This window comes from Coturnix japonica, unplaced genomic scaffold, assembly GCF_054131305.1.
Source record: "Coturnix japonica strain WE unplaced genomic scaffold, WE-NBRP24 Scf116, whole genome shotgun sequence".
Lineage (NCBI taxonomy): Eukaryota > Metazoa > Chordata > Aves > Galliformes > Phasianidae > Coturnix > Coturnix japonica.
In genome coordinates, this window is record NW_028189019.1 from 175,569 (window position 1) to 202,617 (window position 27,049).

The 27,049-nt window shown below is 52.8% G+C and overlaps 1 protein-coding gene across 9 annotated transcripts in view; it reads left to right on the forward strand.

Moving 5' to 3' along the window:
- Positions 1 to 27,049, forward strand: part of LOC107306968 (cyclic AMP-dependent transcription factor ATF-7) — a 52,084-nt gene that overhangs the window by 7,715 nt on the left and 17,320 nt on the right. For 5 of the 9 annotated variants that reach the window (XR_014941804.1, XM_015850392.3, XM_085535323.1 and 2 more), the window contains 2 exons: positions 8,374 to 8,442; positions 26,861 to 26,957. Coding sequence is in view for 7 of the 9 variants with exons in the window: in XM_015850392.3 (XP_015705878.1) it covers positions 8,395 to 8,442; positions 26,861 to 26,957 (145 nt within the window). In the remaining 2 variants the exon portion in view is untranslated. Of the gene's footprint in view, positions 1 to 6,467; positions 6,619 to 8,373; positions 8,443 to 13,181; positions 13,638 to 25,192; positions 25,677 to 26,860; positions 26,958 to 27,049 lie in introns of those variants that run through there. The other 4 variants (XM_032441633.2, XM_032441634.2, XR_014941803.1 and 1 more) reach the window with 4 other exon arrangements.

Below are 27,049 nucleotides of genomic sequence, written 5' to 3' on the forward strand. Positions count from 1 at the left end.
TGTGGTGTGTGAGCCTATGTGGGACCTCTCCAACACCTCTCCCACATCACAGGCTGGGCCAGATCTGATATGGAAGTTGGCCAGGGTCAGGAGGATGGTGGACAACCGTGCTGTGCTGACAGCTCTTATCCTTCCAGCCCTTGGCGTGGAGGCAGGGTTAAGGAATGGCTCTTTTTGTTATGGTAACAGTAAACTTGGTACTGTTTATAAGAGTTCTAAACAGGGAGTTGTGTGGCTGGGAGGGCTGGTGGAAGCGGTGCTGGGGGAAGCATTCAGGCTGCCCGGGGCTCTCAGCCGAGGGGTTTGTTGATGTTACTCCAAGGGAAAGCTTTTCTAGCCCCAGCCTTTGGCTGATGTGCTGGTAATCCAGTGCTGGGGTTTTCCATCTGACAGGACGCTGACAATGCCTCCCTGTCCCATCACATACGTGCTTGGAGCTGGACGGCAGCTCTCGGTGGCGGCTGCTGTTTCATGTGAGATTTGACCCTTTTCCCAAAGCATGTGGGAACGCTCTTTATTTGCAGCTGAGCCGTCGCTTTGCTCCTCCATGTGCTGCTGTCTGCTTTGTACGGCCCTGCAGGGAAGGAGAGGACACCGTGCTAACAACATTTGCAGCTCACAGCAGTGCTGCAGCTCTAGGGCTGCTGGGTGGCTCTTGCAGGTAGGGGGTTTAGATGTATTTAGTGCCATATAGATCCCAAAGCTGACCAGCAGGCCTGTTGCTGATTGATATCCTGTGGCTCTACAGGCTCAGGAGGGACCCCCTTGGACTTTGCTTCCACTCCGAGCTGTAGGTTAACTCGTAATGACTTGTTAAATACGGCGTGTCTGTTGGAGATTTACCTCCCGATAGCTCCTTGCCAATATTCCAGTTTATACAGTTGGGTTTACTTTATCAGGCTTATAAAAGTATCAGGGTGTTGTGCCTCCGAAGCAGATTTTACAGCGCTGCCTTTTGGTTTTCTTTCCCAGCTGACAGCTTGAAGCTGCCTGGAGCTTTTGGGTTGCAAAGCAAACATTCTCACTCCTTCCCTTGCACCCCAGAATAACTTGAAGTCAAAGCCTGGGGTTCCCAGTAGCCTGCATGTACCCACACAGTGCCATCCTCCCTGCAGGGCTGGAGAGCTCTCAGCACATCTTTGGGTGCAAGAAGAGGTGAACATAGAGCTGGGCAACCCAGGGAGGAATGGGCTGCTTCCCTGGGTCCTTTAGGCATCAAACTGGGGCTGAAGAGTTGGCAGCTGCTCCCAGTTGAGCTGTGCATGGACCCCTGTGCCTTTTGGGGTGGCTGTTGGGGATGCTGCTGCTCTCTGGCTCCAGATTTCAGCTGAGCATTCATGTGAATGGTCAGGAAACACAAAGCAGAGAGCTGTTAATGGCTACACTCAGACAAATAATAAAGAGCCCTTCCTGGAACGCTCTCAAAGCACCATATTTCCTTCCTCGCATTTTAGTGGGAAATCTCTTACTATTTTTGAAAGCTCGGGGCAGTGCCTTACACTTCCTTCTCTTTTGGGTAGTGGCCTAGAAATGGCCATCGTGCTTTGCCTTTCCTTCCCTCGTGCTTATCCAGCAGCACTTTGCTTTTCATTGCACTCAACCTTCCTCCAGCTCCCAATGGCAATTACACATTCTGCACTGAGCCTGCCTGCAATCTTGTCTATTCCTCTGTAGCAAGACGTATGCGGCAGCACAGATCCTGTGCAGCCATCCATAATCATCTCGTTTATTGTGGTTTTATCTCTTCTTCCCAGTAGCAATGTACTGCCCGTCCTTGGGGCTCCGCTCTGGTGTCTTGAGCACCATTTGTGTTTGAATAGGCTTGTTTGTATCGCTGCTCCGCTTGTTAATGCTCTTGGCATGGCTCCCAGGTCTCAACAAACTTCCCCAAATTGATCTGGGATGGCCTTGTGACTCATTAGGCTGCGAGAATTAATCCCATGTAGCTCAGCCTCATCAAAACCGAACTCGTTGCTCTGTGCTGCCTTTTACAGGAGCTGCCATGGGGAGGTGGGAGCTTTGTATTGCATTGCTCCCAATCGACCCAACTCCCTGCAGGAGGATGGGGGCATCCTCACCACGTTCCTCTCTCAGCTCCTTGGTGTCATTTTCTGTCACCCTCTCCAGGTCCTCCACCCTTTCCAAAAGCTCTTTGCCCTGTTTGGCAGCGCAGGAAGGACTTGCAAACAGGTTTTGCTCTGTTGCCCATCGGTGGAAAGGCGCCTCCAGCTGCACCCAGCTCAGGCTTGTTGCTGCATGCTGTGCTGGGCTGCCTTGCACCGATGAGAACTGCATCGTTTTGGAGGGCAGAACAGCTCAACCTACAGCAGCCCCACATCAGGTTGGAGCACACCAGGAGCTGAAGCCTCATCAACCCATACACAGAGCACAGAGCTGATCCCAACCTGAAGCCAACAGCCCTTTTCTTTGTGCCCTGCACCTCTCAGCTCACAGCTGGGTCCACAGGCACCTCCTTTCCATCCCCATCCCCATCCCCATCCCTATCCCCATCCCTATCCCCATCCCTATCCCCATCCCTATCCCCATCCCCATCCCCATCCCCATCCCCATCCCCATCCCCATCCCCATCCCTATCCCCATCCCTATCCCCATCCCTATCCCCATCCCTATCCCCATCCCTATCCCCATCCCTATCCCCATCCCTATCCCCATCCCTATCCCCATCCCTATCCCCATCCCTATCCCCATCCCTATCCCCATCCCTATCCCCATCCCTATCCCCATCCCTATCCCCATCCCTATCCCCATCCCTATCCCCATCCCTATCCCCATCCCTATCCCCATCCCTATCCCCATCCCCATCCCCATCCCCATCCCCATCCCCAGTGCTTCTGCAGCTCATCCTTCAGGCAAGTGAATGGCAGCAGTGCACACACACACACACACACACACACACACACACACACACACAGACATCAGAGCGTGCCATTTGCTTTAGTTTTCTGTTCCACTTTCAGCCTATTTTTAGGAGGCAGCTTCCCCAGCTCTTTTGGTTTTGTTTCATAGCCGGTGCAAACCTCGATGCTTTAATTTTGTGGTCTCATTAATGTAAAGTTTATCCTTCTGATTTATGGGAATGAACCATAAATGTGCTGGTGCTGGGAAACCAGTGAGTGCATTGGGGAGCCGTGCTGTGGGGCCGTGCTGCGGGGCTGTGCTATGAGGCTGTGCTGGCACATTTGCAACAGAACAATTTCTGCATCCACCCCGCGATTCAATGGGATTTGAAGTATTTCAGCTTGTTTTGCAAGACGCAGATGTGAGAGCATTGGGCACAGGCATTCCTGCAATAACAATAGTCACATGCAAGCACAACAATAGAGCCTTATTTTTAGAGCTTTTTTCATAGCAGCCCTGTCCCCCAGCATTCAGCACTTGGTGGCTGGGGATCTGAAGATGGAAGGGAAGGTTTTCAGTGGCTGTGCAGAAGAAATGTGTGTTGTTTGTGGTCCCATAGTGATACAGGGATATGGGTTGTATGTGGGGCAGCAGGAGCAGCTCTATGGGGCTGATGTGCATCCTGGTCTCCAGGCTGTGGTTGCTCATTACTTCTGCAAACCATCTGACTTTAATGTATCTGCAGATCCCGGCTTCACGCTGCTTTCCAACCTTGACTCCTCGTTGGCAGTTGGCTGGAGCTGGTCTGTAACAGCTTTACAAACAGAATCCTGCCTGCATCGTGGCACAGATCAGGGTCATCATAGGAACCTGATGGGATGTTTGCAGTGAGATATATATGTGCAAGTGTCCCTTGGTAGGTAACAAACAGCACCAAAGAAGAGCTGCCCAACCAACACTGCAGCCAAAACCACGTCCTGAGGCTCCAGCCCGCTTCAGTTTAAAGCTGATCTGAAAAGCTGCAGAGCATCACGGATGAAAGGGCCCATAAATGCCAAGAAGTGCTTTGGAAAACCTGCATCCTGCTTTTCTTTTTTTTTTTATCTCCTCAAGTGTTTCCAAATGGAAGTTGTTTCAAATGGGTTCTGTGAGGTGCCAGCACAGTCCTGGGGGAAATCCTGTTCAGGAAGGCTGGTCTTTCATTGCTGCTGTTGATGCGTGTAGTACATCTAATTCGTTTTAAGGGAGTTAAAATATTACCCCTAGGTGTCTGTCTAGACGAGGATAACGGGCTTGGTTTTGTTCTTAATGGGTTAGTTAACGTGCTTTGGGACCACTTTGCTTTATGGACTGATTTACCAGGGGGGAAAGCAGCATATGGGGTTGGCTTTAATATCTGCAGGAAGAATGAAACTTTTTAAAATAGGGGAAAATGTTGATGGCTGAGGTAAGTGAAATGAGCTCACTGCCAGGCCAGCAACACAGCCCCAACCCTTGGGCTTCAATACCCAGAATGGCACCTTTGGTGTGTGCTGCAGTGCTGGGGGGGCAGCAGGGGATGGGGGTGGATATGGGTGGGGGGGATGCAGGGGGTTGGGTGGTAATGGTGGGGAAGGGCAGCATTTCCCTATCAGATCAATGAGCACTGAATGCAGCAGCAGGGGGGAATGAAGCATCATCTGCAGACCTGCAGGAGGGGATGGCATTGGATTAGGGTTAGAACTCTTCTATCTGCTGCCTTCCCATTGCTTCATAGGGTCATTATAGTTGGAAAAGACCACGTCAGATCATTGAGCCCAACCTTCTGGACTCGCCATCCCTGTGGTGGATTTTCCATTTACACCCCAATGGTTCCGCAGGGATTTTGCATGGTTTTGAGTTCCGCAGGTGCTGATTTGATATTTTCATTTGAATTCTCTCCATTCTTCATAAAGGAATTATGCTGCCAAGTTCCATGTGGCTCTGCTGTGTGCTCTATTGAGCAGCCTGCAGCCTTGCTGGGTTGCACACAGAACTGATGCAGTGTCTGCACTGCTCCTGACTCAGACTTTCCAAAGCCTCAAAACAAAAGTAGGTTGTGTCCAGTTTTTTCCTTCATCAGAGCAATAATCTGAGCTTAACGTTGGGAAAAAGTCAGCTTTGTCAGCGCTGACACCCTTAGGTAAGAACTGAAGTGGTCAGCAGTGGAGAGACGTGCAGTCCTGCCTTTGGGAGCATCCTTTTGCAAGGCTCCACTTGCTTTAGTGAGGAACAGGCTGCAGCTGAAGGTAGGGATGAGATCTGCTGCATAGATGCACTGTTGGAAGCCAGGCCTTGTGTTGATGTTGTCCATCCCATGGATGCACAGCTATGCAGCATGGTGCTCTGAGTGCTGCTGTGCAGTGTGGCTTTGGATTTACATCTTGCAGGCAGTCCATACTTGTTAGTAGGGTGAGAGCAGCTCACACCTGAGCTGTGGCAGCACAGTGTGCTTTGCTTGGAGGTGGCTTTTCAGTTTCCTATGGGCTCTATCTGCCCACAGAGCTCTGAAGCACACGTTGGTAATCTGTCTGCATCTCTTTGCTTCCCCTCACCATTCCCAACATGCTAAAAATCATCAAAGCAGTGAAATACCGACCCACGCCGCGGGAAGAGGGATGGGATTGTGTTCCTGGTATCCAATCATCTGCTTATTCTGCCTGTTCTTAAGGAGAGAATTTATTGAAGCAATTTATCCTGACTAAATGTGATATAAATCTGAGCACATGGATGTGCATAGCAGCCCTATTCCGTCTGCCTTTAAAGAACGAGCAAACCCTGCTGCTGCTCTGCCAGCCCCGACTGTGTGATGTGCCATGGGATGGAGCTGGCAGGCAGAGCCCACAGCAGCACCAGGTTTGCTTTGGTTTGCTTTGGTTTGCTTTGCATTTCACTTTGGCCCATTGGAGCCCCCAGCAGCGATGGCTGACCCGTTTCTTTCCTTTCTCATGCAGCTTTAATTCACATTGTGGGCTTTGGGTTCTGCTGAGCTCGTGCTGTTCTTGTTGGGAAGGCAGAGGGTGGGATGGACAGATTTCCAACCTCCTTAGCAGTGCGTTATTGGCTGCCTTGGGAGACACAGCAGCTCCTTCCCCATAATTATGCCACGTGTTGAACAATCAGACTTGTTTGTTGATGGAACAGATACATCCCCAACCTCATTCCATACAACCATGCGCTTACAAGGGTGACTTAAGCAGTTTCTAAACGCTTCCAGCACTGAGCTGTTTGACAGCAGGGTGCCCTTAATGCTGGCTCAGCACTGGGGCAGCATCACTGCTGCAATGTGGGCTGGCCTGGCAGCTTTTGGGTCTGGGGGTGAGTTTGGGAGCCCTGTTGGATCCAGGTCCCCTCACAGCCTGTGCTCTAAGGGCAGCTTCCAGGCTCTTAGGATGGTCGTGCTGCTATTTCCATCCAGGAATGCTTTTCAGACATTAACCTCTGAGCCCCACAAGTGCAAAGTTGTGCCCCCGGCTCTGGAGGGAGGGGAAGCAACTTGTCAAAGCCTGCACAAATCAGTGACTAAATGCGGAGTGGGAAGGCTGGAAATAATGACTTGCTTCTACCTTCAGTGTGATGGACAATGCTGCCTACAGCCTGTGTGCTCCAACGCCTCCGTGCTTCCTATGGGTGAGGATGACAGGCACAAAGTGAGATCCAGGCTGCCCAGGACAGCAGTTCTCAGCCCTTCCATTGCTCTGTATCCTAATGGCAGAGTTTTAGCAGCCCCTGTACTGCACTGTAAGTGTGCTGTGTGTCCGAGCTGTTATCCTTTATTCTTTCCTTGCAGGATGAGCAGTGACTGGGTGGCCATAAGGACTGTCTCTTGCCTTGCAGTGCTCTGCTCAGCTCAGTGGGGATGTTAGATGCTGTTTTGGGCTGTGATTGCAGGTGACACAAAGAGCTTTCTGCTTCCCTTCTCCTTTAAAGCTGTGGGTGCCACATCCCTGGAGGCTCATGGCCATGGATGGAGCCCTGGGCACCCTGTTACCTGACATTGTGGTTGGCAACCAGCTCATTGCAAGGCTTGGGGGATCTGTGAGATCCCTCCCAGCCCCACCATATGTAGTGCTGTACAGTCAATGTGAGCAGTGGAAGGTTCAACCTCTCCATCTCTCCCTGCTTGAGGCTGCAATGTGGGTAAAGCTTCATCTTCTATGTGCCTTCAGAGCAGCTGCTGTGCTGTCTCATGCTGGGACCCATTCTGCCCTATGCTGGGACACATTCTGCCCTATGCTGGGATTGCATCTCCCTGCACAGTGCTGTCACCTCCCAGTGCCCCATTGCCCCTCAGGGGCTCCTGGTGGTGCCGGGATATTTCTATCCATCTTTACAGTCATTCTTATCCCATTCTATGAGCATTCTGGCTGCTGTCCCATTCCATTTAGGACGGCTGTGGGTCTGTGTAGGTGCTGCTATTGTCCATAAATCCAAACCCTGGTGCTGTGGGGGTCCCCCCATTCTTTTGTATGGGGACGAACGGGCGGTTGCTTTCACACAGCTTTGGGTATTGCAGGGATTGGAACACCCAGAGCTGGAAATGACAAAAGAATCTCTTTATTCCTCCTTTAACATCAATTTGGAGCAAAAAGGAACCATTCTGCACCCCACGTGCACTGCAAAGTTGCATCTTTCCCATACACAGCCCCTAAAAGCATTGCCCCCCCCCCCCATTGCTGTGTCCCCATGGATGCATTCCGGCTGCTTTGCTTTCTGCTCCTGCACCCAACCCGGAGCTCAGCAGCTGCTGGAGCAGCCGTAACATTCTTTGCAAAGCAAAGAACGTTTGCTGCACGGTGGCTTTTAAAAACCCCACGATGAAAATAGCAGTGGGTGGAGGAAACGCTTATTCCTTGGATCTGGGGGTGGCTTTATTTACTCTTATTTCTTATTAATAAGAGTGGCTTCACTCGGAGCATAATAGGAGCGAGTGTTTTGTTATCCTTGGCTGTATTCAGTGATAAACTGCCCCTGCCATCAGCCTCGTAGTTTACCCACTAGGGAGCCGGATTATTGCCTTGTAAAATGGAGCACCACTCCTATAATCCCTTAATTAATTAAATGACAAATTTCAGCTCTCTCCCATTGAAAATATAACTCGAGCATAGAGAGGGCTTGGATTTATTCCATCCCTTCGTGCTCACACGTTTGGGTTTTTAACCCCCCCCTCCCAAAGATCATGGCTGTAGTATGGGGATGAAGGGGTGACCGATGGCAAGGCTGTGTGGGGCTCAATGTGGGGCTCAATGTGGGGCAGCCCCATGTGGTTCCCAATGGCCTTTTGCCTATAGGGCAGCACTTTACCCATACATAAAAACCAATGGGGCCCTCTGCACACCTTGGCTTGCTCTCTGTTCCCCTATAGCAATACAGAGGGATCTCCCCTTCCTCCCTGATCAATGACAGTCCTGCACGGAGCTGCTTCTGCTCTGGGTATTAATTAATTTATCCCCCCCCCTTGCTCTTATTTAACAATTTCCTCTTCTCTCTCCCCAGCATAACGGAGCTGCATGAAATATGGGCGACGACAGACCCTTCGTGTGCAACGCCCCCGGCTGCGGACAGGTACCCTTCCACCGTGCTTTATTATCACCGTGTCGCTGTGAATCAAAGTGGCTGTTTTATCACTGAGGCAAAGAGTTTAAAGGCGGTGTTTTACGTGAGCACTGGAGGTAATCAGATCGGAGGATTTGCAGTGTGTAAATCCCAGTTATGAGCCAGCGCCGGCGCTCGACGTAATGAAACCTGCTGTGCTTTGTGGTGTGTTCCATTCTGTTCCATTGCGGAGCACACGCTGAGCTCTGTTCATGGATGCTCATAGAACTGCTGTCTCCTTGCAGGGCTGTTCAGGTGGGCAGAGCATCAGTTGTGTTATACAGAGACCAAAATGCTGTTGTCTGCTGCCACAAAATAGAAGGGAGAATAAAGACCCATTGTGCATTATGGCTGTGTAGGTGATATAGAGGAGCAGGCTATGTCTGTGCAAAGTGTTGGTGCAAAATACGAGTGCTAGGAGTGAGCTCCAGCCCAATCCTGTGTTGGTGGGAGGAGCGGTGCATTGCACAACCCTGTGTGTGCTGCTGCAATGGGGAGTTTTAGCTCTGTAGGTGATATAGAGGAGCAGGCTGTGTCTGTGCAAAGTGTTGGTGCAAAATACGAGTGCTAGGAGTGAGCTCCAGCCCAATCTTGTGCTGGTGGGAGGAGCAGTGCATTGCACAACCCTGTGTGTGCTGCTGCAATGGGGAATTGTAGCTCTGTAGGTGATATAGAGGAGCAGGCTGCATCTGTGCAAAGTGTTGGTGTAAAATATAAGTGCTAGGAGTGAGCTCCAGCCCAGTCCTGTGCTGGTGGGAGGAGCAGTGCATTGCACAACCCTGTGTGTGCTGCTGCAATGGGGACTGGGAGGAACCAGCACAGCCCTGTGTGGGCAGCTGGGATGGTTTGTTTTATAGCGTTTCTGACCTCAAAATGAGACTGTTAGGATGGAGAGGAGGGGGCTCAGTGCCTCCAATGAGGCCCCTGGTGCTGTGTGCTGCTGGTCACCATCCCATTGACCAGCACTGGGTCCCCCCCACCCTCCTTCAGAGTTGAACTTAAGGATAATGCTTCATCCCATGCCAATACTGTGACATTTCTTTTTGTGCTGCAGAACTGGGTCAAAGAAATAGATCTTAAAATGTGCAGTGTTGAGGACTGGGGGCTCTTTAAACAGCAGCACTTCAGCTCTGCTGCTCTTTGCTCCCATCCCCATCCACGTGCAGCTGATCTTCCTCCCTATTCTTTTCTTTGTCGGCTGCTTTTTATCCTAAACTTCTTTGCCTGTGAAATTGTGCAAGTCATTTATAAAATGTATTAGCTGCATTTGAGCACTTAATGATGTGAGCGCCTCAATCATACAACCTTAAAATCGGATTCAAACAAGCAATTAAGGCAAACAACAATGTATTTAAATTTAATCTCCCCCAATCTCCCACAAATGACATATAAAGGTGGTTGCTTCCTCCTTTCGCTGTTCCAGCCTGCTGCTTATGGGTAATTCTGACAATTCTTCATGTTAATATTGAAATGTTGGAATCCAGGTAATTCATCCCGCTGTGATTCATTGTGATCCAGCCTGACCTCGCGCACGGCTTCCTGGAACGTCCTTCAGTACCCGTTCAAAGCAGAGCATGGATGAAATAATGATGATCCAAGCTTGATTTAAACTATTTCCACTGATGGAAAATTCACCGCAGCCCTCGGTTAAGTTGTTCTAACAGTTAATTGCTCTCTCTGGTGGGGAAAGAATTGCCTTATTTCCAGTCTCAACCTGCTCTTCTGCAGCTCCCGGGGCTGCAGATCGTCTTCATTTCTGTTTGTTAGACAGAAAATCCTTCCTAGCAAATCTCAATGGGTGTTTGCAGACCGATGGAGTCACCCTTTGCAGTCCTTCAGACTGCACACAAAGCCCCTGTAAGTCCCTGTGTCTCCTGTGCTCAGTGCTGTGCCCTCAGCTCTCCTGGGCTCTCCTGCAGCATTCAATCATTTCTCTCATTCTATAAGACCTTTGGGTGTGTTTTCTATACAAGAACTGCTGAGTTGGGGGCTGTGCTGGATATTGAGCTGCTTTGGTCATTAGGTTCACCATGTGTGGGGCAGTGCCTGCTGGCCGTGTCCCTTTGCCGTGGCTCTGATATCTCTGTTCCTTTCACTTCCAGACCTCTGATCTCTTCCATCAGTGTGTTTTGGTCCCTGCAGGCTCCTGCTGCTTTGGATACATCCCCCATTTTCAGGGGGATTCTGATGTGCTGCCCTGGCCCCAAGCAGCTGCAGTAGGTTCAGCCTCCATCCCACACAGTGGTCATCGCTGCTGTTCCACTCTGAATGCTGTGTCCTTCCCCATGTGGGCTCTGCATTGAGATGCACAGCAGCACCAAAGGTGACGTGAGAAGGGAGAGCAAAGCCAGGCTGACCCGAGCAGGAGACTGAAGGCAATTACTGTGAAGCCAGGGGTGATTTTCCCACTTCAGCTTAAAGGCAAAAGAATTCTTTTGCTTCCCTGTGCCATTCCTTTGAGCCATTGGCTGCTTCCTTCCCCCTATACCTCACACCATCCCATTTTTTGGGCTTTATTTCTCTTTTCCCTGCTTTCCCTTCATTGCTTTGAGCAGAAGGAGCCCATAGGACTGAATTCCCAGGGAAGCAAGGAGGGGGAAATGGGAGCAGCCACCAAAAATAGCTGCGCCGATCTCTCCATGCCCCCCATATCACTGCTGCCAATGGGGCTCCGGGGGGGCCGTAAACATGTTGTGGTTGCTAGGTCTGTTAAGGGCTGTTATTTTGGGATCTCGTGTGCTCCATCCCTTCCCAACAGCGCCACTGCTGCCACGCAGCTGACTTCTAAATGCGCCCCATGCATTGCTTTTAAAATGGATTCTTCCCAAGGTCGTGGGGTGGGCACTTATAGGGGGAGATATGGGAGTGTTCCTCCCTGACCCCCCCACCCCATGTGCATTACAAGGCTGTAGGAGGCTGCTGCCTCCTCCTGCACAGGGCTGTGCCTGCACTGAGGCTCTCATTAAGCAAAATGAGGTGTTGTGTGCTGCTAATTGTTGTTCAAAATCTCCTCGTGCCGTTCATTGTGCAGCGATGAAAGTCAACCTCAGCGCAGCCCTGTGTGAGCGAGCCGCCACTGCTGATGAAGCTGGAAGGTATGGCAGGGTCTGGGTAACAACACAGCTCTGACTCATTAATACAGGGTAATTAAAACTGGCTGTTGTGCATCCAGAGCCATGGTCTGTAAGGGAGGAAGGCAGCGGGTGCTGCTGGGCTGTGGGGCAGCCAGGGGGTTCTATCAGGGTCCATTTCCCCCTCTAGCACTACCAGCACCTCTCACCGTGCTCAGGGTGGGCAACAAGGCACTGCTGGCTGCTCTGCTCCCTCCCAAGGAGCTTTGGGTGCTCCAGACCTGACCAAGCATCACAATAGAGGAACATCTTTACTAACAGAAGTGTTTGGTCTGCTCCCATGCCCGGACAGATGGAAGGCCCATCACACCAAGTGATTCTACACAGAGCAAAGCTTCTCCTGCCCTCACACCCCGCATCATTTCCCTCTTCAGAAGCGCCACAAATCACCGCTGTGTCCTCATTCAGCTCTGCAGTTATCCAGGCCATTTCCTCAAACAATCGTTTGCTTTTTAAACCCACCCTTAATTTAACAATTTATTCCCCTTAAGCCCATGGCACCGAGGTGATGCTCGTGCAGTGTCCGAGAAACGCAAAGCCCAGAACTTTCACGAGGCCAGACAATGATTTTTCTTCTTTGTGGTTTATTGTATCCTCTTATCTTGTCATATAATAGAAATAATGTTTATGGCATTGAGGCCTCAGCATCACTTGGCATTTAACCAACCTCAAAAGCAGTTTATTGCTTTGTATACTCTGCCACCATGACCATTATCCCTTAAATCTCTATTGCTTTGTAATATACGAGGCAACAAACGGCTTCAGCGATTGGTTCAGGGTGGGACCGAAGCTAAGGTGTGTTTTGTGGCTTGTATAATCCAAACGAATATGGATTATTCCTTTCATACAAGGCAGAAAGGGGGAAGAAATGGGCAGCCACCCCCCCGAGGAGCATCATAGTGTCGAGCTCTCCTTGCTGAGGGTCTCACTTTGTCGTGGCCTGGGACATGCATAGTTCTGGTGCTATGGGATGCTCAGGGCTGTATTCACGCTGATGTTTCTTTGTCCCAGTATCAGGCAGGGAGCAGCACAAGGACTGAGCACGGTCTGTGTTCCTGCAGAGGCTGAACACCTTCAATGGAGGCAGGTTGGATTCAGAGTGATGGAGCGCAGCAGGTAGGGAGGTGTGCAGGGGGAGCAGAGCCTTCATCCATCTGCTTCACAGCTGAGTGTTCTCCACTTTCATTCTTGGTGCTGATTTAACAGCCCTGCTGGGGTCTGCCTCCCAAGGCTCCGTTCCTGGCGCTGCTGAAAGGCTGCACGGGAAATTCAGAGGGTTGAAATCAAATCTTCGAGCGACGTCAGCCCCATTGGCGAACTGCTGTGAGAGCAGGCAGAATTTAAATGGCTGTTAAGCAGAGTTATGGCACCCCGGCCTCATGTAGGAATTGTTCCTGTCCTGGCATTGGGAATGAGCAGAGCTCGGTTTGGGCACAAGCTGCTTTTCCTAGAGAGCTCAGGCTCCCGGCAGCCACAGGTTTAATGAGGTCGGAGCTGAAACCTGAGCTAATTAAGCAGGAAAGCAGCTGATAGCATTTGTCGCCAATGGGCTGGTGGGGATGGACAACCGTGGGGTGGCACAGACACAGTGCCATGGGGCACCAGGGGGCACACACGGGTCCCATGTGTAGCAGATCCCATCCATCCATGAGCCCTTAGCAGCCCTGAGGGCTGTGTCTGCATCCAGCCAAAGTGAGAAATGACGGATGGGAAACGATGGATGGGAACAACAGAGCGAAGATATCACCCTTCCCTGAGCTTTTCCTTATGCGTGGGCACAGATATCCCCCTCCTACACTTAACATGCAGAGCCACGGCTGTGCTGCACCCTTGTGCTTTGCAGAGCAGAGCCATAAAGCACAGTTCTTTTTCTTCTCTGTGTTTTAAATGGAAAGGAAAACTGTCTGCGGCTCCGCCGCCGCTCACACCACATCTGCAGCCCTTTATCTACAGCTGCCAACGTCGGGCCGAGGTGAAATTCTGCTGAGAAACATCTCGCTTTAAAAGGCCTTCCATCACTTCCCAGGAATGCAGGTTGGCTGTGTTAATTATTTATTTGCAATTACAACCCTTAACACAGCTGCGGTACCTGCGCACATAGCAGAGGCTGCACATTGAACAGAGTGGAAGGAGGGGCTCTCTTAGAGCAGCCCTGGGGTTGTTAGCACTGAAACCAAACGTGCATTCATCTGAACTGCAAGTCGTGTGTGTTGGGAATGATCCCCCCCCTTCTATCACAAAGGTGTTTTTGGAGGTAGGGAGAGGAGCTAATTTGGAACAGTAATCAGCTGGAGAAGGCATCTGAAACCAGTCAACGTTTATTTTTTACACTCCTATAACTTAAAAACGGCCAAACCAATTTCAACCAAATTGGATAATAAAAAATATTGCTCCTAGGCTGAGCCCCTCTATGCCAAGTTCCAGCCTAGAATGAATTTTTATGACCAAATTATAAACCCCCTAGAAATGAAGGTTTAAAATGGAAATGTTGACAGACCTTTAACTACAAAAGCACTATAACAGAACTTCTTTTTTTACAAAATGGGCTGTTTTAAAATATAATTAAGACTTAAATATTATTTAATAGCAGCATTTCCTGTAAGTTAAAGCCTTTATCATTCCTATGGCTGGGATTCATTGCCAGCTCCGCGAGGGGCCATTTCTGCTTTGCATTGGAAGCACGTGTGCGCGTTGAAGCGGAGCAGACACTTGTCTGTCAGATGGAAATGGCTCTGGCCAGTTTTCCAGACCCCTCTCTGCTAAATAAGAGCCCGGATGCTCCAGCAATGCTGGACCTGTGCACTAAATCCCACAGCAAACTCATGGCGACCTGTGCCAAAGGGCCAATGTGTGAAACGCTGGTGCAGGAGAACGTGTTTGCATTCCCTCTTGCTGCCGGGGGTATTAATTAGGAGCTGTGCTTCTCTGGCTAATGAGTTATTAACGAGGAGCTCCTGTGCCCGGAGCATCCATCTGCACTGCAGTGCATTGGGGAGGGCTGGCCCTTGGGATGGGTTGTGCTGCTCTGCTGCAGAGCTCCCTGCAGCCTTGCAGTGCTCTGTGTGCTGCAGGGCTTTTCCAGCACAGGGATTGCTTTCCATCACTGCTCCTTTGGGATAATTCCTCTGTTTTGCTGCCATCCCTTTGCACTGGGTTTACAAACGACCCCTCAGTGGTTGCTGCAGCGCAGGGGCTGTTGCAACACCCGCTTCCACTCATTGCACAGTGCTTTAACAGCAGGACAAGCAGTGTTGGCAGCACCGTGAGCTTTGCTTTGTGCTGTTGCCTTCCTCTCTGTCCTTCCCTCTGTGTTAACCCCGCTGCCTTCCTCACCCTCCTCATCAGCACAGGGCTGTGTTGTATTAGGGTGCTGCCCTGCAGCTGCTGGTTCCTGTGCTGTCTCTCCGTACCGCAGTGCACGGTGCACTGGAAGCTGCTGGCTCTGCTCCATCCAGCTCTGCAGCGAATTTCACTAAAGAACTCAGATCCAATTCAATGTATATTTGTAGGGAGGAGGATAAGAATTGCTTTCATGCGTCCGTAGTGGAGATAAGCGACTTCAACTCGCGTTGGCTGTTTTCAATGCTCCAATTTACTCAGCAACAGCAGCTGGGCCACCTGGCTGCTCGCTGCGGAGCTGCACTGAGCTTTGGCAGCAGCTCTCCCATTTCTTAGCGTTATCTGCTCCGCTGAGCGCCCGTTCCAAGTGGTGCTGCGTTAGGATTTCCACCCCATTGGCTGCAGCAGCAATTAGCAGGAAGAAATAGCACCTCAGGATCTGCAGCAGCGTGGCTTTCCCCTCTGCTCTGAGGCTGAGAGCGACGCCTCCAGGTTTGCAGCAGCAGCTGGGTGCAGGCTTTGCAGAGGGTGCACTTACATTTTGATGCTGCTGATGGGGCACAGATTGCTCCCACCCCTTCTACAAGGGGCCTTGCAGCAGCTCAACCACTTGCAGCCTATGGGGCCGTCTCTGCAGTTCCTCCAACACTGCCAGGTTTCTTACAAACCACGTCTGTGTTTTTGCTTTCCTGAGCTGTTTGTTCCCACATGATGAGGCAGTTTCCACTTTCCAAAGCAGGGGGGACGGGGAGGGAAGGTTTTTCCTTTCTTAGGAACATGATCAGGGCTGCAGAACTACCCACAAAGGAGCACAGCCGGGCACTGGCAGGGAATGCTGCCTTCTCCTTTTGATTTAAGGGGTAACACAGCCACGAAGTGTCTGCTCTGAACAAAGTAATCTCAGCCTGCTCCTTACCTAGAGCTGTTGCTTTATATCACAGATGCAAGCTGCGTGTGCTGCCAGCACGAGGCTGTAAATCGAGCTGGGCTCTTTTATTAACTCAAAATTAGATGGATCTAAAAACTTGCTTGTGGTCTGCAGCATAAGAGGAGCATGAAGCTGCCCAGGGCTGTGTGCTCCTGCAGCAATGCACGCTGCAGTGCTCTGTGCTGATTGTGCTGCAGCAATGCACGCTGCAGTGCTCCATGCTGATTCCTGCAGCAATGCACACTGCAGTGCTCCATGCTGATTGTGTTCCTGCAGCAATGCACGCTGCAGTGCTCCATGCTGATTGTGCTCCTGCAGCAATGCACGCTGCAGTGCTCCATGTTCAATGTGTTCCTGCAGCAATGCACGCTGCAGTGCTCCATGCTGATAGTGCTCCTGCAGCAATGCACGTGGCAGTGCTCCATGCTAACTGTGCTGCAGCAATGCATGCTGCAGTGCTCTGTGCTGATTGTGCTCCTGCAGCAATGCACGCTGCGTTGCTTCATGCTGACTGTGTTCCTGCAGCAATGCATGCTGCAGTGCTCCATGCTGATTCTATTCCTGCAGCAATGCACGCTGCAGTGCTCCATGCTGATTCCTGCAGCAATGCACACTGCAGTGCTCCATGCTGACTGTGCTCCTGCAGCAATGCATGCTGCAGTGCTCCATGCCAGTTGTGCTCCTGCAGCAATGCACGCTGCAGTGCTCCATGCTGATTCCTGCAGCAATGCACGCTGCAGTGCTCCATGCTGACTGTGCTCCTGCAGCAATGCACGCTGCAGTGCTCCATGCTGATTCCTGCAGCAATGCACGCTGCAGTGCTCCATGCTGACTGTGCTCCTGCAGCAATGCACACTGCAGTGCTCAGTGCTGATTCTGTTCCTGCAGCAATGCATGCTGCAGTGCTCCATGCTGACTGTGCTCCTGCAGCAATGCACGCTGCAGTGCTCCATGCTGATTCCTGCAGCAATGCACGCTGCAGTGCTCCATGCTGACCGTGCTCCTGCAGCAATGCACGCTGCAGTGCTCCATGCTGACCGTGCTCCTGCAGCAATGCACGCTGCAGTGCTCCATGCTGATTGTGTTCCTGCAGCAATGCACACTGCAGTGCTCCATGCTGATTGTGCTCCTGCAGCAATGCACGCTGCAGTGCTCCATGCTGACTGTGCTCCTGCAGCAATGCACGCTGCGTTGCTCCATGCTGACTGTGCTCCTGCAGCAATGCACGCTGCGTTGCTCCATGCTGACTGTGCTCCTGCAGCAATGCACGCTGCAGTGCTCCATGCTGATTGTGCTCCTGCAGCAATGCATGCTGCAGTGCTCCATGCTGATTGTGCTCCTGCAGCAATGCACGCTGCAGTGCTCCATGCTGACTGTGCTCCTGCAGCAATGCACGCTGCGTTGCTCCATGCTGACTGTGCTCCTGCAGCAATGCACGCTGCAGTGCTCCATGCTGATTGTGCTCCTGCAGCAATGCACGCTGCAGTGCTCCATGCTGAATGTGTTCCTGCAGCAATGCATGCTGCAGTGCTCCATGCTGACTGTGCTCCTGCAGCAATGCACGCTGCAGTGCCCCATGCTGATTCTGTTCCTGCAGCAATGCACACTGCAGTGCCCCATGCTGATTCTGTTCCTGCAGCAATGCATGCTGCGTTGCTCCATGCTGATTCTGCTCCTGCAGCAATGCACACTGCAGTGCTCCATGCTGATTCTGCTCCTGCAGCAATGCACACTGCAGTGCTCCATGCTGATTCTGCTCCTGCAGCAATGCACGCTGCAGTGCTCCATGCTGATTCTGCTCCTGCAGCAATGCATGCTGCAGTGCTCCATGCTGATTGTGCTCCTGCAGCAATGCACGCTGCATTGCTCCATGCTGACTATGCTCCTGCAGCAATGCACGCTGCAGTGTTCCATGCTGACTGTGCTCCTGCAGCAATGCACGCTGCATTGCTCCGTGCTGATTCCTGCAGCAATGCATGCTGCAGTGCTCCATGCTGATTCTGTTCCTGCAGCAATGCACGCTGCAGTGCTCCATGCTGATTTCTGCAGCAATGCACGCTGCACTGCTCCATGCTGATTCTGCTCCTGTAGCAATGCATGCTGCAGTGCTCCATGCTGACTATGCAGCAGCAATGCATGCTGCAGTGCTCTATGCTGATTCCTGCAGCAATGCACGCTGCAGTGCTCCATGCTGATTCCTGCAGCAATGCACACTGCAGTGCTCTATGCTGATTCCTGCAGCAATGCACGCTGCAGTGCTCCTGCAACAAGCACAAATACTTTGCTATTTTAAACGCAGCCTTTTGCTGAGCGGGCTGTTTGCTTTGGGGGTTTTGTTGTTGTTGCTCTGAGGTTCCCATCTCCCCCCTTTGCTGATCTCTGCACATTCTGTGTTTTATGGCAGGAGCAGATCTCTCATTCCTCAGCCCCTCAATGCCTGCACAGAGGCATTTAATTCCCACCTATATATGTTTGCATGCAGGACTTGGGGACACCATGGGGAGTGGGCATGCAGGACACCAAGGGAGGGAGACCCCTCCTGGAGGCTGAACCCCCCTCGTGGTCCAGACCCTCCCCTTCCCTTTGGTGCTATGGGGGTCGCTCCGCCCCCTGCGGCAGCACAGGGTGATGGGCACAGTGTGAATGGGGACAGTGCATCGTTCTGCAGGGCCCTACATGGGGGAAAAACCCCATTGAGGAGCACAGGGTCTCCTTGCTGCAGGTGGGGGGGGGTGTAGGACGCCTCTGTATGTTAAGCTGTAGGGTTTTATTGCTATCTCCTCTCCCTGCTGCTTTGTATGAGGAGCTCAGGGCTGCAGCTCTTCCTTAAGGGCACAGTGTGTCCATTCGTGGCAGTGCTGTGTTACCTGATGAGCAAGAAATGCTTCTATATCCAGGGATGGGTTTGAGGTGGAGGAGATGCTTTGCAGCCACACAAAGGGCCACGATGCTGTGGGCAGGTGGGAGATGTGCACTGCAGCTCCTTCCAGGTGCATTAAAAGGGGCCTTTCATTGTGCAGAATGTGGCAATATGGGGTTTGCTTTGAGAACATCAACTCTATGCTGTCCAAGGGGGGTTTGGGATCAACTGGGGGGTGGTTTGGGCTCATTTGGGGGGTGGTTTGGGCTCAGTTGGGGGGTGATTTGGGCTCAATTGGGGGGTGATTTGGGCTCAGTTGAGAGTGATTTGGGCTCAGTTGGGGGGTGAATTGGGCTCAATTGGGGGGTGAATTAGGCTCAATTGGGGGGTGATTTGGGTTCATTTGGGGGGTGGTTTGGGCTCAGCTGGGGGGTGATTTGGGCTCATTTGGGGGTGGTTTGGGCTCATTTGGGGGGTGATTTGGGCTCAGTTGGGGGGTGAATTGGGCTCAGTTGGGGGGTGAATTGGGCTCAGTTGGGGGGTGATTTGGGCTCAGTTGGGGGGTGGTTTGGGCTCAGTTGGGGGGTGATTTGGGCTCAATTGGGGGGTGATTTGGGCTCATTTGGGGGGTGGTTTGGGTTCAGTTGGGGGGTGAATTGGGATAATGGGCAGTAATAATGGGAAATACAGAGGTGTGGGGTGTGTGTGTGGGGGGGGGTCTTTGTGACATACATGCTGGTATGGGTGGGGGGTGTTAATTAACAAACGCTGCTTAACGATGCGCCGAGATACTGCGCGGCCGATGCAGCAGCTGTTGTGCTCGAATCATTTGATTCGATTGGATTTGATTTGATACGACGGATTAAAACACTAAAAAACATTAAAAGTCCTTTAAATTCCCCCCGGAGAGGAAACATGCAGACAATGAGGACTGTGTATGTGTGTGTATATGTGTGTGTGTGTGTGTGCACAGAGCCGTAAATCCATCCGGCTGCGGCTCCGTTAAATGGCACCATTACACCAAATGAGGTTCTGCAGAGCGGCCGTGGGAGCAGAGCTGAGCTGGGAGGGATCAAAGCCTGCAGCCAAAGCAGCCTCCCTGTGCTCAGTCCTAATTCCCAATCCAGGGACCATCTCCTCCCTTGGAGGACCATCCCCTCCAAGCCCAGAAGTGCTGCATCCCAAGAGGGGTTGGTGGTGAGCAACATGGCTTCACCAAGGGCAAGTTGTGCCTGAGCCCTTGAGCTCACTGTTACAGGGCAGGGCTGAATACAGCTCCTTTCTATAGGGCAGGGCTGAATACAGCTCCTTTCTATAGGACAGGGCTGAATACAGCTCCTTTCTATAGGGCAGGGCTGAATACAGCTCCTTTCTATAGGGCAGGGCTGAATACAGCTCCTTTCTATAGGACAGGGCTGAATACATCTTCTATAGGGCAGGGCTGAATACATCTTCTATAGGGCAGGGCTGAATACAGCTCCCCACTATAGGGCAGGGCTGAATACAGCTCCATGCTATAGGGCAGGGCTGAACACAGCTCCCCACTATAGGACAGGGCTGAACACAGCTTCTTGCTGTAGGGCAAGGCTGAATACAGCTCCCCGCTATAGGACAGGGCTGAATACAGCTCCCTTCTATAGGGCAGGGCTGAACACAGCTCCCTTCTATAGGGCAGGGCTGAATACAGCTCCATGCTATAGGGCAGGGTTGAATACAGCTCCCCGCTATAGGGCAGGGTTAAACACAGCTCCCTTCTATAGGGCAGGGCTGAATACAGCTCCATGCTATAGGGCAGGGCTGAATACAGCTCCATGCTATAGGGCAGGGCTGAACACAGCTCCCTTCTATAGGGCAGGGCTGAATACAGCTCCTTTCTATAAGGGCAGGGCTGAATACAGCTCCTTTCTATAGGACAGGGCTGAATACAGCTCCTTTCTATAGGACAGGGCTGAATACAGCTCCCCACTATAGGGCAGGGCTGAATACAGCTCCATGCTATAGGGCAGGGCTGAACACAGCTCCCCACTATAGGACAGGGCTGAACACAGCTCCATGCTTTAGGGCAGGGCTGAATACAGCTCCCTGCTATAGGGCAGATGGAAATCGAGCTCCCTGCTGGAGGACAGGGCAGCATTTCAGCTCCCTGTTGTAGGGCAGGAAGGCTTCAGTCTCCCCGCTATAGGGCAGGAAGGCTTCAATCTCCCCTCTATAGGGCAGGCAGGATTTCAGCTCCCATCCCTTTGCTCTCAGCCCTTGCAGCAGGAGTTGCTGAGCTCCAAGTAATCCCAGCACACGCTGTCGGACTCCACCATCTCCTTTGTTACCGTTATCCCCGCAGTGCAGCTCAGCTCCGTCTGCTCCCCCCTCCACTTTTGAAGCCTTTCCCCGCTCTGTTCGCTGTCTGGTAGGTTGGGGGAGGATTGATGGCTCTCCCAAGGTCACAGCGGAGCATTGCGGTGCTGCTGAGAGTCGAGTCGGGGCCGTACGGATGATTCACATCCACGCCGGAGCCATCCTGGGCTTCCCATGGGGGCAACCACGCAGCCGTGGGCTCCACCGCTCCACCCCTCCGCTCAGCTCCGTTAATTACCGCTGCGCCTCTCCTCTCAACTGATGTGGCAGCGGTAATTAATACCGGGGCTCTGATAACCTTCCTAAGGATGGGAAGGAGGAGAGGAACGCTCCATCGTGTGGAGGCCAGCGATTACTACAAGGAGACTAAGGGGGCAAGGCAGGGCTGGATGGGGGGACGGTTGTTCCCAACCCAAATGTGGGGTTTGGGGTTTGGGCTGCTCTCCTCCTCCATTGCACCTCGGCCATCTGCTGCACCCTCTGCCTTTGTTCACATGGGTTCCTTCCTTTCTCTTTGCCCGGTGAAGTGTGGGTGACCCATCCCTGGGTCGTGGATGGGGCCGTGAATGGCTGATGGGGGTGGGAGCAGCCCAGAACCCAACCATCCTGGGGTTCATTGATCTTTCAGGACCCTTCCAACCCACCCACCCTGTGGTTCTTTGATCTTTCAGGACCCTTCCAACCCAACCACCCTGTGGTTCATTGATCTTTCAGGACCCTTCCAACCCACCCACCCTGTGGTTCTTTGATCTTTCAGGACCCTTCCAACCCAACCACCCTGTGGTTCATTGATCTTTCAGGACCCTTCCAACCCAACAATCCTGTTGTTCATTGATCTTTCAGGACCCTTCCAACCCAGCCGTCCCATGGTTCTTTGATCTTTCAGGACCCTTCCAGCCCAACCATCCTGTGGTTCATTGATCTTTCAGGACCCTTCCAACCCAACCATCCCTGTGGTTCATTGATCTTTCGGGACCCTTCCAACCCAACCATCCCTGTTGTTCTTTGATCTTTCAGGACCCTTCCAACCCAACCGTCCTGTTGTTCTTTGATCTTTCAGGACCCTTCCAACCCACCCATCCTGTTGTTCTTTGATCTTTCAGGACCCTTCCAACCCACCCACCCTTAAGGACCCCCCCAGCTCAGGCCATACAACCATTCCGTGCTCCCTGGTCCTTCAGCACACCCTGCACTGATCCCTCTTTGCTGTGGTTGGGTCCCATAGGGTTGTCAACCCCCAGCAGGCAGATCTACTCCTCCCCCAGGGCAGCTCTCTGCAGGCGGAGGAGACTCAGCTCCTGCTCCGATGGAAGCAATTAAAAACCATTTAATGATAATGAAAAGTTGAGGGCGGTTTCTGAAGGAGTTCTCCCCTCCGTCCTTGGCCGAACGCTTCCCATCTCAATGCACTGTTGGACAGATGGCTGCTGCTCCCCCCCCTTCTCCCCACCAACACCTGCATTCAGCACGGGGGATGTGGATGAGAAGCCCTTTGGGACGAGCAGAGCTATAGAAATGTAAATGAAATTATTTACCTGCTCCCAGTTAAATGCTCTGCCCTTCTGGCCAAGGAGGAAGGGGATGGGATAGGATGGGGATGGGGATGGGGATGGGATGGGATGGGATGGGATGGGATGGGGTGGGATGGGATGGGATGGGGTGGGATGGGATGGGGTGGGGTGGGGTGGGATGGGATGGGATGGGATGGGGTGGGATGGGATGGGATGGGGTAGGGTGGGAGTGGCAGTGGGAGACAATGGGCAGCAATGGGAGATGAAGGGCAGCAATGGGGGACAATGAGCAGCAATGGGGGACAGTGGGCCATGGGCAGCAATGGGGGCAATAGGAGATGATGAGCAGCAATGGGGGGCAATTGGCAGCAATGGGAGATGATGGGCAGCGATGGGAGATGATGGGCAGCAGTGGGAGATGGTGGGCAGCAATGGGAGATGATGGGCAGCAGTGGGGTTCCCACTCTCATGGGTCCCCATTGAAGGGCAGGTGGGGGTATCTGAGCCGTGCTGGGGGGGGACGCAATGCAGCCCCCAAACAGCACTGCAGGCACTGAGCTCTGCTTCCTCCCTGAGCCCTTTTTGCTCAGTGCTGTCGCTGTTCTCCTTTGTCTCCTGTGTTGGTATCACATTGGGTCACAGTGCCATTCTGCCTTCCCCCATTAACAGCAGCTTTGTTAATTGAGCCCTGCAATGCGAGCAGGTTCAGCCCCACACCCCCCCACCTCTGCAATAGGGCTTGTGCTTTCCTGGAGGTGAAGTCTCCCTGCTGCAGGGAGCTCTGTGCCATTGCAGTCTCATCTGCATTGAAGCTGAATTCTGGCTCAGTGCTCAGCCGGCACTTTGTGTGCTCTGAGTGCCCTTATGGAGGATAAAACACACTGAGCTCAGTGCACCGGGCTCTGCACTGTGCAGGGGGTGCAACTGGGGCTGCACCCAGCATTGCACCCAGCACCCAGCATTGCACCCAGCATTGCACCCAGCACCCAGCATTGCAGTGTTGCACCCAGCATTGCCCTGTGTTGCACCCAGCATTGCACCCAGCACCCACCATTGCACCCAGCATTGCTCTGTGTTGCACCCAGCATTGCACCCAGCACCCAGCATTGCTCTGTGTTGCACCCAGAATTGTACTCAGCACCCAGCATAGCAGTGTTGCACCCAGCATTGCACTCAGCACCCAGCATTGCTTTGTGTTGCACCCAGCACCCAGCATTGCCCTGTGTTGCACCCAGCATTACACCTAGCACCCAGCATTGCTCTGTGTTGCACCCAGCACCCAGCATTGCTTTGTGTTGAACTCAGCATTGCACCCAGCATTGCTCTGTGTTGCACCCTGCATTGGTCTGTGTTGCACCCAGCATTACACTGTGTTGCATCCAGCACTGCACCCAGCACCCAGCATTGCACCCAGCACCCAGCGTTGCACCCAGAACCCAGCATTGCTCTGTGTTGCACCCAGCATTGCACCCAGCATTGCACCCAGCACCCAGCATTGCACCCAGCACCCAGCATTGCTCTGTGTTGCACCCAGCATTGCCCTGTGTTGCACCCAGCATTGCACTCAGCATTGCTTTGTGTTACACCCATCACTGCACCCAGCATTGCTCTGTGTTGCACCCAGCATTGCACCCAGCATTGCTCTGTGTTGCACCCAGCTCTGCACCCAACTCATCTCCCTTTGCCTTTTCCTGCCGTGCTGCAGCCCATGCAGATCCCAGCCCAGGAGCAGCACTCAGCACGCTCCCATTCTCCTCTTCTCACACTGTTTGCTAAATGGATGCTCAGAATCACCCCTGCAATGAGCTGTCAGCTGCCTTTGCTGTCTGGCTCAGTTGGGGGGGGCAGCACACCCGCAATGCATTGCACTCCCACCCCCAAATCCTTCAGCCCCTCCAAAACTGGCTGCAATCACAGCATTGCTTCAGCTGCTGCTGGAGGAGCTTGGCTATGAAAGGCAGCGCCGTGGCCGTAACTCATCCCATTCCTTTTATCCCTCCTTCCCTCCCCGTCCCCCCGGCGCTGCTCTCAGTGTAACATGACATGATTTAGGGCCCAAGTGCTGGACTCCATCTCAGGGCTCTATTTTGCTGCATGGGGTTGTTGGGGGGGGGGGGGGGGGGGATGGTGCTGCCAAAGCACCCCAGCAGAAAGCAAGCTGCAGCATGGTGGGGGGGGGGTTCTGCCCATCCCCTTTTAGCAGCACTTGGAGATGCTGTGTGGGTCCCCCCCCTTTGCAGAGGGTTTATGTGCTGCAGATTTCAGTTTCCCTTTGGATAAATGGGGTGGCAAAGTGCAGCTGCAGGGCTGTGCTCTTGCGGTCCTTTGTTTGGTTGTGTTGTGCTGCAAGGTGGGAACAGTGAGGGTTGGGAATGGGGTGAGGGAATGGGGGACAGGGGGGAGAAATGGATGTAATGGGAGATAGGGGGGAGTAATTGGGGCTGGGGGGTAGTGGGAATAGGGGAGAATAATGGGGAGCTGGGGTGGGGAGTCACAGGGAATGAAGGTGGGAGATAAGGGATGGGGAATGGGAATGAGGAATAATGGGAGAGAAGGGATGGGGAAGGGGAATTGATGGGGAATTGGGAGTGGGGGATAATGGCAGAATGAAAATAACCCCATCCCATGCTGACCCCCATCCCAATGGCTGCAATGCGCTGCCTGCAGCCGTGCTTTGTTGCAGCCCATGAGGAGCAGTGCTCCATCCTCCTCTGCAGGAGGCTTTGCTTTAACCCTGTCCTCCCCTCTGCCCTCCCTCCCTTTGTCTGTGTTCAGGCATCGTCCCATCCCCATTGCGGAGCTCCATGGGGTGGCTGTGAGCCCCCCGGCCCCACAGAAATCCCTTTGTTTTATCCCCATGTTTCTGCCTCTGGTGGGTGTTGGACTGGCTGCATATTGCACAGCACAGTGCATCCGCCCCATCCCAAAGAGCCGAGCAGCCCCTAATTATGGCCTCTAATTAGGGCCGGCATCAACCTGCAGGTTGCCCCGCGCAGCACTGGGAGCTGTTGGCATTTCGTGACTCAGCTGCGATGTTCAGCAATGGGTTCTCGTCCATCTCAGTGCCCCATTCAATGCACTCGGTGCTGTGTTCCATCTGAGCACTGTGCAAACACTGCACTGCGCCCCGTTCTCAGCCATAACTGCATTGCAGCCGCTCTCCTTCAACCCCAACCTCATCCCAACACCATCCCCAACCCCATTCTATGTCCAACCCCATCCCACCCCTAACCCATCCCATCCCATCCCATTGCATCCCATTCCAAACTCAACCCAACCCTATCCCATCCCATTCCCATCCCATCCCTATCCCAGTTTCATCCCCAACCACAGTCCCATTCCATGTCCAACTCCGTCCCATCCCAACCCCAATCCCATCCCATCCTATTGCATCCCATCCCATTCTAACCTCATCCAAATCCCATCCCATCCCCATCCTATCCCATCCCATTGCATCCCATCCCATTCCAACCCCATCCCATCCCCATTCCATCCCATCCCATCCATTCCAAACCTATCTCAACCCCATCCCAACCCCATCCAGACCCCAATTCCATCCCATTCCAACCCCATCCCAAACCTATCCCAACCCCACTCCATGCCATCCATCTCCATCCCATCCTCACCTCCCATTCCAACCCCATCCCCATCCCATTCTAACCCCATCTCCAACCCCATCCCCATCCCAAATCCATCCCAACCCCATTCCATCCCCCTCCCATTCCAACCCCATCCCTATCCCCACATCCCATTCCAACCCCATCCCATCCTCATCCCAACCCCAATTCCATCCCATTCCAACCCCATCCCCATCCCAAACCCATCCCAATCCCATTCTATCCCCATCTCATTCCAACTCCATCCCATCCTCATCCCAACCCCAATTCCATTCCATTCCAACCCCAACCCCATCCCAACCCCATCCCAACCCCAATTCCATCCCATTCCAACCCCAACCCCATCCCAAATCCATCCCAGCTCCATTCTATCCCCATCCCATTCTTACCCCATCCCCATTCCATCCCCATCCCATTCTAACCCCATCCCATCCTCATCCCAACCCCAATTCCATCCTATTCCAACCCCATCCCCATCCCATCCTCACATCCCATTCCAACCCCATCCCATCCTCATCCCAACCCCAATTCCATCCCATTCCAACCCCAACCCCATCCCAACCCCATCCCATCCCCAACCCCCCCTCCAACCCCATCCCCTCAAACACAACCCTCATTTATTCCCCCTTTTCTGAACCGTTTCGTTTCAGAGGTTTACAAACGAGGACCACCTGGCGGTTCATAAACACAAACATGAGATGACATTGAAATTCGGCCCGGCGCGCACCGACTCGGTCATCATGGCAGGTACAGCTCAGCCCCGCGCCGCGTTAATGCCCACGGCTGCAAGATTAATGCTGGGGAGCAGATGCAGCGAGCCACGTCTCTGCCTCCCATAA